The sequence below is a fragment of the Passer montanus genome, unplaced genomic scaffold (assembly GCF_014805655.1).
Source record: "Passer montanus isolate IOZ18808 unplaced genomic scaffold, ASM1480565v1 scaffold18, whole genome shotgun sequence".
NCBI classification, from domain to species: domain Eukaryota; kingdom Metazoa; phylum Chordata; class Aves; order Passeriformes; family Passeridae; genus Passer; species Passer montanus.
Window position 1 is genome coordinate 5620519 of NW_024365381.1, and position 12141 is coordinate 5632659.

The 12141-nt window shown below is 34.9% G+C and overlaps 1 protein-coding gene across 5 annotated transcripts in view; it reads right to left on the bottom strand.

The window, feature by feature from the left end:
* Nucleotides 1-533: 533 nt before the first annotated feature.
* The window catches only part of FMN1 (formin 1), a 179249-nt gene continuing 167641 nt past the window's right edge, over nucleotides 534-12141 (bottom strand). For all 5 annotated transcript variants that reach the window (XM_039705429.1, XM_039705428.1, XM_039705426.1 and 2 more), the window contains 2 exons: nucleotides 9305-9389; nucleotides 534-8179 (listed from right to left, as the gene is read on the bottom strand). In XM_039705429.1, coding sequence (XP_039561363.1) covers nucleotides 8135-8179; nucleotides 9305-9389 — 130 coding nt within the window. In that variant the 3' untranslated portion in view covers nucleotides 534-8134. The remainder of the gene's footprint in view (nucleotides 8180-9304; nucleotides 9390-12141) is intronic.

Consider the following 12141-nt stretch of genomic DNA (forward strand, 5'->3'; position numbering starts at 1 on the left):
CCTACACTATCAATATAGTTACACAAGTAACAGTAAAATCTAGACAAAATTATAACTCAAATCATAGTTTTTGTCTTCCTCTAGAAAACAGAATACAAATATTAATATCTCGAGACATGGATGACAGAAACCACTGAGATTCTATTTTATTATTTTTTTTGTTAGTATGGTCTGAGTTACTGAAAAGCTTTTCAATATTATGCATCTGGAAATGTGATGAGTTGAAAAAAGTGGGATGAGAAAGAAAGGAAATCTACATCTTCAGATGTGTGCAAATTGTTTCAGATTCACCCCCGCAAAAATACCTTCAAGACATTGACTTCAGTAAGGTAGATATTCAAATTCTTTGGAGATTTGAGAAATAATGTCTTTTTTTTAACAAGCACACTGAACCTGGGATATTAACTGTACCAGTCAAACAGTGTAAATAAAATAAGTTATTTAGACAGAATTTTTCAAACAGAGAAACCTACAGTATCCCAATAATATATTTTGCAGACAAAAAACACAAATTAAAAAGTTATGAAAAATACTGAGGAGGAAAATATAGTCTTTTATTTACAGTCAATGTCTCCTTAAGAATTTAGTTTAAAAATAAATACTCCATCCCACTACAATAACTTTTACAAAGTCATTCATAGCACATCTTGGTTTTTGAGAAAATTATACTTTCAGATACACAGTAGAAACACACACACACATACACACATACATAATTACAATGTGGAGCTGGGCAAAAGCACCTGAATCTATTTAACTTATTCTTTTAAGACATTTGTAACATATTTAATCAGGAACTATTCCAAGGAGTTTAATTCTGAAACAAAAAAAAGCTAAACCATATTAATATTCCATATTTTTGCTTACATATTGTAGTATGATAAATGTAAAATTTATTTCAATTCAAAGGACAGCAAATATATAATTGCTGAGTGTATTTGCAAACATTCAAGCAAAGCTATCATTTTATTAAAGCAAATCCCACATGGACATTAGAGGCCGAAATGCTGTTATGTCTGTGAAACGTGCTAGGTACACATAGAACACTATCAGCATAGCAAGAGAATTTACCATTTTGCTACATCTTCAAAGAGAAGTTAAGCAGCCAAAGAGGCCTCTCTTTTGATGATTTTGTATCATATGGAGAGAAGGGAGGGAAGTGTACCAACAATAATAATGTTCAACAGTGCAAATATTTAACTCAGGATGACTGGAAAGGAAAAAGAACCCAAATAGCTAAATGGAGGTTGAAAATCATACTACAATCCTACTAAAAACATTTTCCAGTGGTCAGGTCTTGATTTTTCATGTAATATTATTTCTCCATTTTTGCTTCCTGTAGCTTCCAAATGTGGTAATGCTTTTAGTATAGTGAGCAATAGCTAAGAACAATGGCAGGGGCAGCTTATGTTCTTGAAGCTGATATACCCCCCAGCAAAAACAGTGTCGTTATACATCTGTATTTCTTAAAGTATAAAGTTCTGTTACTCCTGGGGAACATACAGTCAGTAATCATCTGGGCATTCACAGCTTTGCTGAAAGCACCTACAAGAAACTGCTTTTATCAACTCTCTGTGCAAAGTCCTTATCCAGTCCCATCTGACATGCAGCATAAGTCTTCCTTTGCAACAGGTATCACTGGTTTCAAAACCAATGCAGTATGACAAGCACATTTCATTTGACATAGCTCTTCTGAACTTGACCCCTAAAAATCTTTTCAATTTCCCTCTCAAGTCTCTCCCTTTTCCCAGCTATATGGAGATGAAAGTGTGTTGTTCAGGCTATATGCCTGATGAGCATACACACAGATTATTTTACTTGACCACAGTAGCACTCAGGCCCCCTTAGAAACTTGTCCAAGAAAAGCTGGCTTGATTGTCTGATATAATATAATCTTTTAATTAAACAAAGCTCAAACAAACCCAAGCAAACACTTGACTTCAAAAGAAAATCCACAAGGAAGATATAGTGAGGTTTATATGGTTGTTTCAATGGCACTGCAATGTTTTCATTCTTTACAGCCCTTCTAAAACACACTGGACTGCAACACCAAATAAAAAAGTAATAGAATGAGAAAAAAGTATTATTTTTATCTGGAATGAAATCAGTTTTATTTATTCACCTTCCTGTCAGATATAGAAAAAGTCTAGAATAGAACTGTGAGCTTGTTCTGTTTTGATTAATTACAAAATGGTATCCTCCCATATAAAATCTAGAAGACACCCAGACCACAAAAAAAAATCATCCTAATAGATAGAAAAAAAAGAATTATAAGAAGAATAACATGGCTTTTATCCAGTTTATAGTGATTAGCTGCTATTGGCAATGCACCCCTAAACTATTTTACACCTAAGAAGTATCAGGTGCTATACAGCATGTATGTTAATATGGTGACAACTGATGCTCCAAGCTTTAGGAAATAGTGCCATAATCTTAGATTACTAACCAGTTTCTGCAGTTTCTATAACATAATGTTGTGGATAGTTGCTCAGGATGAGCATTTGTTCAACAACAATGGATTGTATTTACAACATGACAAATGAGACAGTAAAAGGACTGAACTACAAGCTTGGCCCCTCTGGGAGAAGTCAGACAGAAAATGTACTATTTGAAGTACTCAAATGCATAGTTCAGAGATTGAAAAATCATCTTGTGGAAGATTAAAAAAATTAAAGAAAATTATCAACCAGTGAACAGATGTAACAGATCCTCTTTCTACAGTCACTTGAACTATAAGGATGCCATTTGTCAGTATCAATATAGTACCTAAATCTCAGCCTGTCAGTACTCTTCAGCTTGCCAAATACATTATGATTCAATGTCTGTCACAAAAACATCCTAACATTCTTATATTATTTTGTGTCACAGCTAACTTCTAATTGCAGTGAAGCCTATAGTTATCAGTGACGACAGAATTTGGCCCCATCACTTGGCCCTACGATACAAGTACTAGCTTATGATTAAGAGAGGCTAAGAAGGCAGATGTCATGGTAGCTAAACTCATCTTACCTCTAGAATATATGAATGCTCCTGCCAGGACAACACTGGGAAACCTGAAACACAGCTGTCAGGACTCTGATGATGGATCGCTCTTTTAACGGTTTTTGTAGTCAATATTCTACTGGTCAAAGCACAAGAGTAAGATAAGGGATTCTGTTCATACCAAATAATCATATGACCAGTAATAGGCACAGGATGATGTTCATACACATGAATGCAGCATTTCTGAAATCTGTAGAACCTAATGAGTGGATACATACAACCCTACAAAACTTTTGCTATTTTGGAAGAGTCTTCTAGCTTTTACCTTAATCTGGAAATATAGGTATGATCTCTTCCCCTTTTGAAAATCAACCATTGACATTATTTTCCAGTTTCCCTCACAGGAATTCCCTGGACAATCTATGCTCAGGGAATTGCGTAGTGTAACTCTTGAGAAACATACTGCTAGAAACTGATGGATAAAGCAAAGATGCCATGCCAACAGCTTTCTCCATCCTCCAAAAGCTTCCGGGACTCCAAAACCTTTGCAGGAAGATCATACTACAGAAAAGAAATGTCCCACACTGGGACAGTTCAGTACAGTTGTCCTAACAGGATTCTAAAAGATTTTACCCAGTTCCATGACGCCATAGTATTGCCTATGGATATTTTTTACCATGTGGGCCAGAGGAATACATACATAAGTAAACCTGCATGCATATATAAGCACTATCAGCCTGTATAAAAAGGCTTCTTATTAACTCAATATTAGCTTATTGAAGGTGAAACTGAGGTGGAAAAGTATGTCATTAAATTAAGCAGAAACAGCTAATGAAAAAAAAAAAAGATGCAATCTTTAGTTTAGTCTGAGATGACACCTGGCAGAAGGAAATCACAGGAAATGCAATGCTGTTCCACAGTAGGGAAAAGCTTATGTCACTTGATAATGTCTTCCCAGGAAGGTGGAGCATTCTGTCTCTAAACTATTTATCAGTTCAGCATTTTTACTACATTGGTTATTACAATATATAATCTCTTATATCCAGTGCTTAAATTTTACTAACAGGTCCTAATTTAAAAGCTTGAATTCTATGAGGTATCAAATAAAAATTTAAATACAGTTGAAGCTTGCAAAGTTTCCTAAGATGGTACCATTTAGGTGTACCTCATTTTCAACAAGTGGAAAAAAAAATTTGTAACGTTGTTAAGAATATTTTTAAATTGAGAAAATTGTTTAAAAACACATAAGAAAAGGTCTTGCAGGCATTTTGAAAAAAAAAACCCTGCAAAGCCAAGTATTTTAGAGGAGTTCTACTAATTTTCCTTGTACAATTTCTGAATTTTAGATCTCTAAAATAGTTGCACAAAATTCTTATGGTTTAAACCCTATTGAGCAGTGGAAATGTTTGGTGATGATATTAGCAGGCCATATCTAAAAGGAGAGACAGTTTTTCAAATCTGGCACCATGCTAACCGTACCCAAGCTGAAGTCTCTTGCATATGCGCAAACCTTTGACTACTAAGGAACTGGGGTTTCTAGGATTCTGGGATTTCTCACTGTGCAATCCAAAATGCCAGTTTTCTCAGACCTACCTTGGGAATCTCCAAAACACTGCTGAATTTCCGAGCATATAAATTTTCTACCTTAATACTGTAAGATGCATCCAACAAATGTTGATTATTAATAATTTGAAATATAAATATTTATATACAGAAACTGAAGGTCATAGTTTCTGTTTTGATGCAAAAAATTCTAAGTTAAATATAAAAGTCTAATATTCAATCTATACATTTACAACCGCATGATAAACCACAAGGCAAAACAATTGCAAGGGTTAGTGACAGCAAAACACCTGGGTAGTTCTCATAGTTTAGTAAAAACATAATGAAAAAGTGATTTGTCAGACCTCAATGACACTAAAAGGTCTTCCATTTTAAAATCAACAAGTGGTAATGTTGTAAATAATGTAAAGAGCACTTTGCAGATTATTATCTACTCATCTACACTGAATTCTTCTTAATAATTCGATTTATAAATCAGTACTGTATATTGTTATTGTGGGTAATAAGCACCTCATGAGTAACATGGGTTTTAATAATCCTATGCTTTACAGTCTTTGAGAAGCTTGGCAGTAACAGAAGAAATGAAACCAGAACACAACAGAAAATTCCCCCTCTTAAGCCACACCTACTTTGCAGTCACAGAAGGGACTTCTGTGAAGCGTTGAGGTATTTTAAGTTAAATAGACTAGAAAATTGTAAGTGTCTAGCTATTGCTGTTTGGCTTAATTGAGTCCACTCTTTTACTTCCTTGACAGCAATGTAGACATGGACCAGAGACTTCTGTTCCATTCCATCTTTGTAGTTTCTTTCTTTTCTCCTTCTGTCCTTTTATTCTCCCCAAACTAGGAAGCTCAAGGTAAAGTGAGGCATCAAACCAAAGCTTAAAGCTTAAAACATAATGTTTGGTGACACTGGTGACCCCAAAGATGAGTGCTGGCTGATGTGTATTTGTTATGCCTGAAGTGTCTAAGTATTTAATAAATAAACAGCTTATGTAGATACATCTGTAAATATCTCCTCTCCAATACAAAATTTTAGTTAAAGCCAGCCATTGTGGCTTCAGTCACTGTCTGAAGACACTTGTGGGTATCACTGGGGGTGGAAAGTATGATATTTAGCTGATGAATGCCATCCAGGAGCCTTAAAGTCTTGATTAAGACAATGAATCAAATAATCTTGGTGAATTATTCTTTTCATTTAAAAATAGTTCAATTAGTAGTAGAGGATTTACATCATGGGTTAAGCTGGAATCAGAAACACAAACTTGAGAGGAAAATCAATAAAACTGAAAATTAGGAAGAAACAAGGTCCTGTGCTATATAAGTGTTTGAATCTTCTAAAAAATAGCCTTAATTCTCAAAACCTTGGCAAATTGCTAATCTCATAAAAGAATTATAAGTCTGATCAAAGAATGCTTTAAATGAATAATTTTAATTTTAATCCCTTTTTATATACATTTTTCAACATTTCAAAATGAAGTCAGTTTGAACTGAAAAATGAAAATTCACTTTTAGAAATTTTGAAACAGGATATTTCAATAAGTTAAAACCTTTTTTTCCACAATATACTTCTAATGGGATTTATTAAGATCATCCATTTTCACAAACAGTGCTGCTCTTGCTGAATAATACTTCAATACATTTCACTGAAAAACTCTCAATCAGGTCAAATGGCAATATACACTATCTTCATGATAGATAGAAAACTATATTAAAAATAAACACTGTTTGCTTAAACACTCATCAGAATTTCCTGGCTTGCTATTGTTCTTTGGCTTTTATAGGCATTATTGCTCCTCTTTATTTATCACTAATAGTATTGGAAAGAAATGTACTTCACCTAATTAGTGGAATACAGGAAACTTAAATCTAGGGGATTTTCTTTTTCTTTGCAATGGGACTAGTCAAAATAAAAATCAGACTATTTTTGCTGGCGTATTATTGACTGCTTTCATAAGAATTATGCGTACACATCTTACACATCTGTAGCAGGTAAAAACTGCTAAACATACAAGAGACTCTTGAGTCCTTTATTTTAATTTATGCAGGAATGAGAAAGATACTAATTTAAGAAACCTGCACTGAAATCCTAAGTTAATTTATGAATGGGTCTCCAAAACTGCTATTTTCCTTCATATAAATGTACACTGCTAGGGGTGACTTTGCCTAGGTTTCATTTCAGTCCCTCTATGGAATTTGCTGTATGACAACTGATGTCTGTCTCATGTATATTTTTTCCAGTTTCAAAGCAACAGACTAATGCTTTTCCCCTACTAGCTTTTTGCACCTTTTTGCTTCACCTAATTTCTCTTTGTAACCAACTTCATACACTACTATCAAAAAGTCAGTTTCTCTCTTGTGGACAGCAAGCAGAATCACTTTTCTGTTTTATCTTAAATTAACTTCTGTTCAAGATTCCTCCTCCTAAGAATCGAAATCCTTAAAATAAAGTAAAAATTTTCAAGTAATGGTGGATATTCAGTAGGGTTATTTTCAGGCTCTGCCACTTTGTGGCAATGGTTATAATGTTACAGGAGGACAGCAAGACCCTGTTAATTCTTTCTGAAGTTTTACTTATTATATTACGTATATATATAAAACCCTATATATATATAAATATATAGGTATGCTTGACATATTCTTCATACAAATATAGGGGGAGAGGAGCAGGCTGCACAATGTATTTTAGAGTGAGATAATTGCTGTCAAAAAGAAAGCTTTCAATGGAATTAAAAATTTAATGGCAAATGTGTAGCTTCATGGAGAGTTATTACTGTATCTTAATGAATAATGACGTATAAACTCATCATTTTATGGAATTGTTATTTGCAATATATACTGAAATAAAAATATACATTTTATAATTTTTTCTTTTGAAGCTCAAAATTTAGGAAATGTTAGATTAAAACCATAAAAATAATAAATCTGTTATGCCATCAATCATAAAACTAAAGAATTTGAATATTCCTTTTTATGTGCAAAATATTACTCCCATTTCAATGCATGGCATAAGCTGAAGGTTCTATAAAAATATTTATAGTAAAATACAGTATGAATCTATAATTACATTTAATCAGTTTTAGAAAGATGCATCCAATAGTTAGACATTAAAATTATTTAGAATCAGTCAATCTTACCTCAGTTACTGCTGAAGTAACAAAAAGTATGCTGCAATAGACCTTTGTGAACTGAATGGCATATTTGCTCTCATCTACATAAAGCCCTGTAAATAACCTACAGGTTGTTAGTCATTACTTAACTCAGCATCCAAAATGCTCATTTTAGCTCTTCCATATTAATACATTATACACAGAATATTTTAATAAACCATTGACAACAGGATGCATTTTAAGCAATGTAAGGAACAGTTACAGAAAAAAAATTACTTCCCGTGTAAAAACCCTTCTTAGAATTCCCTCCACTGAACATACAAACCCCTCTGAAGGAACTCAAAAGTCTTTAATGGATTGTCTTGGGACAGATCAGCAAAGCAGAATTCAGTATCTAACATAAGGTGCTTCCTGGGCCATTGGTGTGGTAAAGCATCAGGCAATGTATGAAATCACTCCACTGTTTTCATTCATCTTCCTTCAGTTGGCAGTCACACTGGCTTCCTTCTGACGTAGTCTTTCTTTCTGTTAAAGGAAAAAAAAGAGTTTTATTATAATTCTTGTCTATAATTTTCTCCTCTCAAGTTCCCATGAGCATTTGGTCAAGAAGATGGAGAAATAAGTCACAGTTTCAGTTTTTTTTTAATTAAAAAATGCTTGGAGGACTCAAAGAAGGTTTAAAACTTGGAAACACATTACTTACTGAGTTTGCTTTCGCTACATACTTGTCAAATACTGTGTACCTTTAAAAGCACTCAAAGAAGGTTTAAAACTTTGAAACACATTACTTACTTTCACTACATACTTGTCAAATACTGTGTACCTTTAAAAATACACATCTGTGATGACCACTGCAGCTACAGAAAACCAGATAAATTTCAAATTCATGTGACTCTAATACCTTCTCATGTCTGGAATGGCTTTTGCTGACATAAAGGCTCTAATTTAGCATTAGCTAGATGATCTTGCTTAATGACCTCTTCCCAGGGAAGCATAGTCATTCATATCTATGCTGCCTGATCTGCAACTGATATGCTCTGCTGGGAATGGAAATAATACCCTGATTCCTTCATGTACATTTCCTTCCCTTGGTCTCTTGCCTTCTAGAATTTGAGAAATGCTTGTCTAACCTATGTGCCTTGCGCACAGACAAAAAATGGATTCATACACAATGCAAATTATTAGACCTCTTACTGTGTTGTATCAAAAACACTGGTGTACAACAAGTAATAAAATGGGGATTTAACCTTTCTACCATGATTCCACAGAAAAAGCAAGATTTTTACAGTTTTGAAAAAACCAGACACTCTAGCCATTGGACAAATATATGCAGTAAGCTTCTGCACTTTGAAACATGGAAGAAAATACAAGAGACTACAGTGGAGGAGAAGAAACCACAAAAGCAGCTCTTTTTGTTATCTAAAATAGCAGAGCCATGCTTAGGCACAATTGAGCTAAATGTTAAACATAACTGTTGACTATCAAAGGGCATAAGCTTTAACATTTCTCCTTGGGAAGAAAATCACTCTGCTGCATTCAAACGAAAAATACTACACTCTCCAACAACAGCAGAAACCAGCCATCATTCAGAAGGACAAGAATGGTGTCACAAAACCCCTTTGGAATGTCACACTGAAAACCAGATCATACCAGGCTGGCTGTAGGATTGATTTTCTTCGTTTCAACTTTCTTCTCTGCAGTTAACTTGCTCACTGATTGCTGAGCCACTTTAATTCTGAAACACAGAAAAGGAGCATTAGATTTGATGAAATGAAAGGTATTCTGGCTCTGCTTGGTATGTATTTTGTAAGAAGCCTCACGAGTAACTTTTTTTTTAGGCACATTAGCCCAACAAACTGCTATTTCTATTTAAAGGCACTTAATAAACTACCAAAAGTAGATCAAAGTACATTTTCAAATGGAGAAAATCAAAAGCAAAAGGACAGCCTGTCTGTACTGCTCCTTGAAAATGTCATCAGAAAAATGATTTCTCTGTTCTTGCAGGATCTGAATTTTATGGAGTATCTTTCCCACCAAAAAAGCTGTGCTATCAAGGCAAAAAAATCCTCCTCTGAAAAAAAAAAAGAGCTAGTTGGCTTAATCTGTCGTACACACAGAATATGCTATTTTAGCAGGCCATTTGCCAGACTATACATTACATTTCCTCTGAAAACCTTGAAATGAAAGCATCTGCCAGTTTTTTGTTAAAGTTTCCTGTGTTGCTTTAGATGGAATTGACTGACCAGCCTCACTGATGTGGCAATAGGAGGTACTTGTGTCAGGGTAGTTAAAGCTGTCTTATGTACAGCCACAGACTAGTCTGCCAAAAGTACTGTGGAGATAAGAGAAAAGAAGATCACATCTGATTCCTCTGCTTCTTGCCTTTTGCTCTCAGGGTATTGCATACAGAACCCTTCTTTCTGTGGGGATTTGACAAGAAGAACTCAATGAGGAGTTTAATCAGGAGGAAGAGGAGAAACAGAGAATTAAAGAAAAAGGGACTTGACTCTCATTGTCCAGACTGGAAAATGCATAGGAAATTATATACTAAACAGTGATAAAAAGGAAAGAAAAGTCTTGGCACTCCTAATAGAGGATCCGCCCAGTGCTAAGTGCTGCTGTAATATTGATGGTACATTCAGCTACTTTAAATTCTATATGCAAAATGCAAAAGGAAGGACATTGGGAGTGAATTTTTACAAGCAAGGAAAACTCAGCAAATCAATTTTCAGTAATGTACACCAAGTCAGTCTTTTACTAGAAGCAACACATTTCTTGGCACTCTCAAACTGAAAAATTCTACTTTCTTCTCCTATTTAACTTTTTCCACTGGCAGAAATAATTGCTATGGCCAGTCAAAAAGTATTTAAAATACCATGTCCAGTTCAAACCACTTTCGACACACTCAATTTTTGAGGAATTTTGGAAGAAAAGCAAAAAGAAAAGTGGATTATTGCTGCAATTACTGATGTGTACTTCCTTGTTGTAACACTAGCAGCAAGCTGGATTCTTTTTAAAACACACAACACATTCATAAGTCCATTATGGTCTTTATCAATGTTGGAAATGTTATCAGTGTTGGAAACAGTTTCTTCTCTACGTATTTTAGAAGCATGTACGGGATAGTTCCTGGTGTCGTCTCACTTTTGAGTGCTTAAGAAGAGGAGAAAATAGTTACACTACTTTCAACTGAAGTTACTATTTCTTTTAACTATTATAAATTATTATTCTATAAATTTTTAAAATACAGCTGGTGCATTTTTAGAACTTAATTGTGTTTCCTGTTTCTACATGTAAATAACTACGTGACGACACACCATTCCATCCCTTTATTTTTGTTAACCTGCACAGTTTACTTAATACAGGATGACTGCACCCACTCCACAGCATTCTATTCCTCACGGATACAACATTTAAGCAAAGACGATGATGGATTTCTAGATGGTTTTCTTTTCAGCAGAATCACACCAAGTGATCAGCTTCTAAACTCTTTCCTATTTTGAGCACATTTTCTAGCTGATCACATTATCCTTGGTCCTAGAAGTGTTTTCAAATGTCTTGAGTCCACACTTTCATTCAAAGGGATAATTACAGGGATTACAAACTTTTAGATTTAAAAAGAAAATCATGCCTGCCACGGATACAGGCCTAGCTCTGTGTATTTCATGGCATATTTTCACTGTGTCTAGGAAATCTGGATGTTTAAAAATAGAGTGAAAGATGGGGACAAACTTTAAGCAGGGCCTACTGCAAAAGGAAAAGTTTAATAGTTTTAAATTAAAAAGCAAATTTAGATTAGATATAAGGAAGAAGGTTTTTACAGTGAAGGTGCTGAAACAGAATCAAGCCCTGAGACGGACAGCCACAATCTACAGCTCACAGTGACAAGGACAGTTTCAGACAGAGAGCACTGGAGAGGACAAAGAGACCAAGAGGGATGATAGAGTAGCTGAACCACAAGACAAGGGTGACTGAGCACTGGAACAGGTTGCTCAGAGAGGCTGTGGAGTCTCCCTCATTGGAGACATTCAAGACACAATGCTGTGCCATGTGCTCCAGGATGGTCCTGCTTGAGCAGGGAGGCTGGACCAGGTGAGCCACTGTGGTCCCTTCCAACCTGACAATGGGCTAACGTAGCAAGCGGTCAGGAGGCCAAAACATTATGGAATGCAGGTCCCTTAAGCCTTCAAATCTGATGAGCTGCAACATGGATGTGTTCAAAAGAAAAGTTATTCTCCTTCAACTGTGATCAAAAGAAGTCAACACACCTTAATTAATAAAGAAGATGTGGTGTCAAACTGAGCAGTACTACACATTAGCACATAATATGAAAAAATATTGAATTAAATTAACAAAATGATGTATTTTTTAGCTATGAGAACCACGATTCCAATACTGCATATGTATCCTTACTATAATCTATGAGAATGCAATCAACTTTTTACTGACTCTAAGTGGCAGGTGGTGTCTTCCCCTGTAAATTGCAT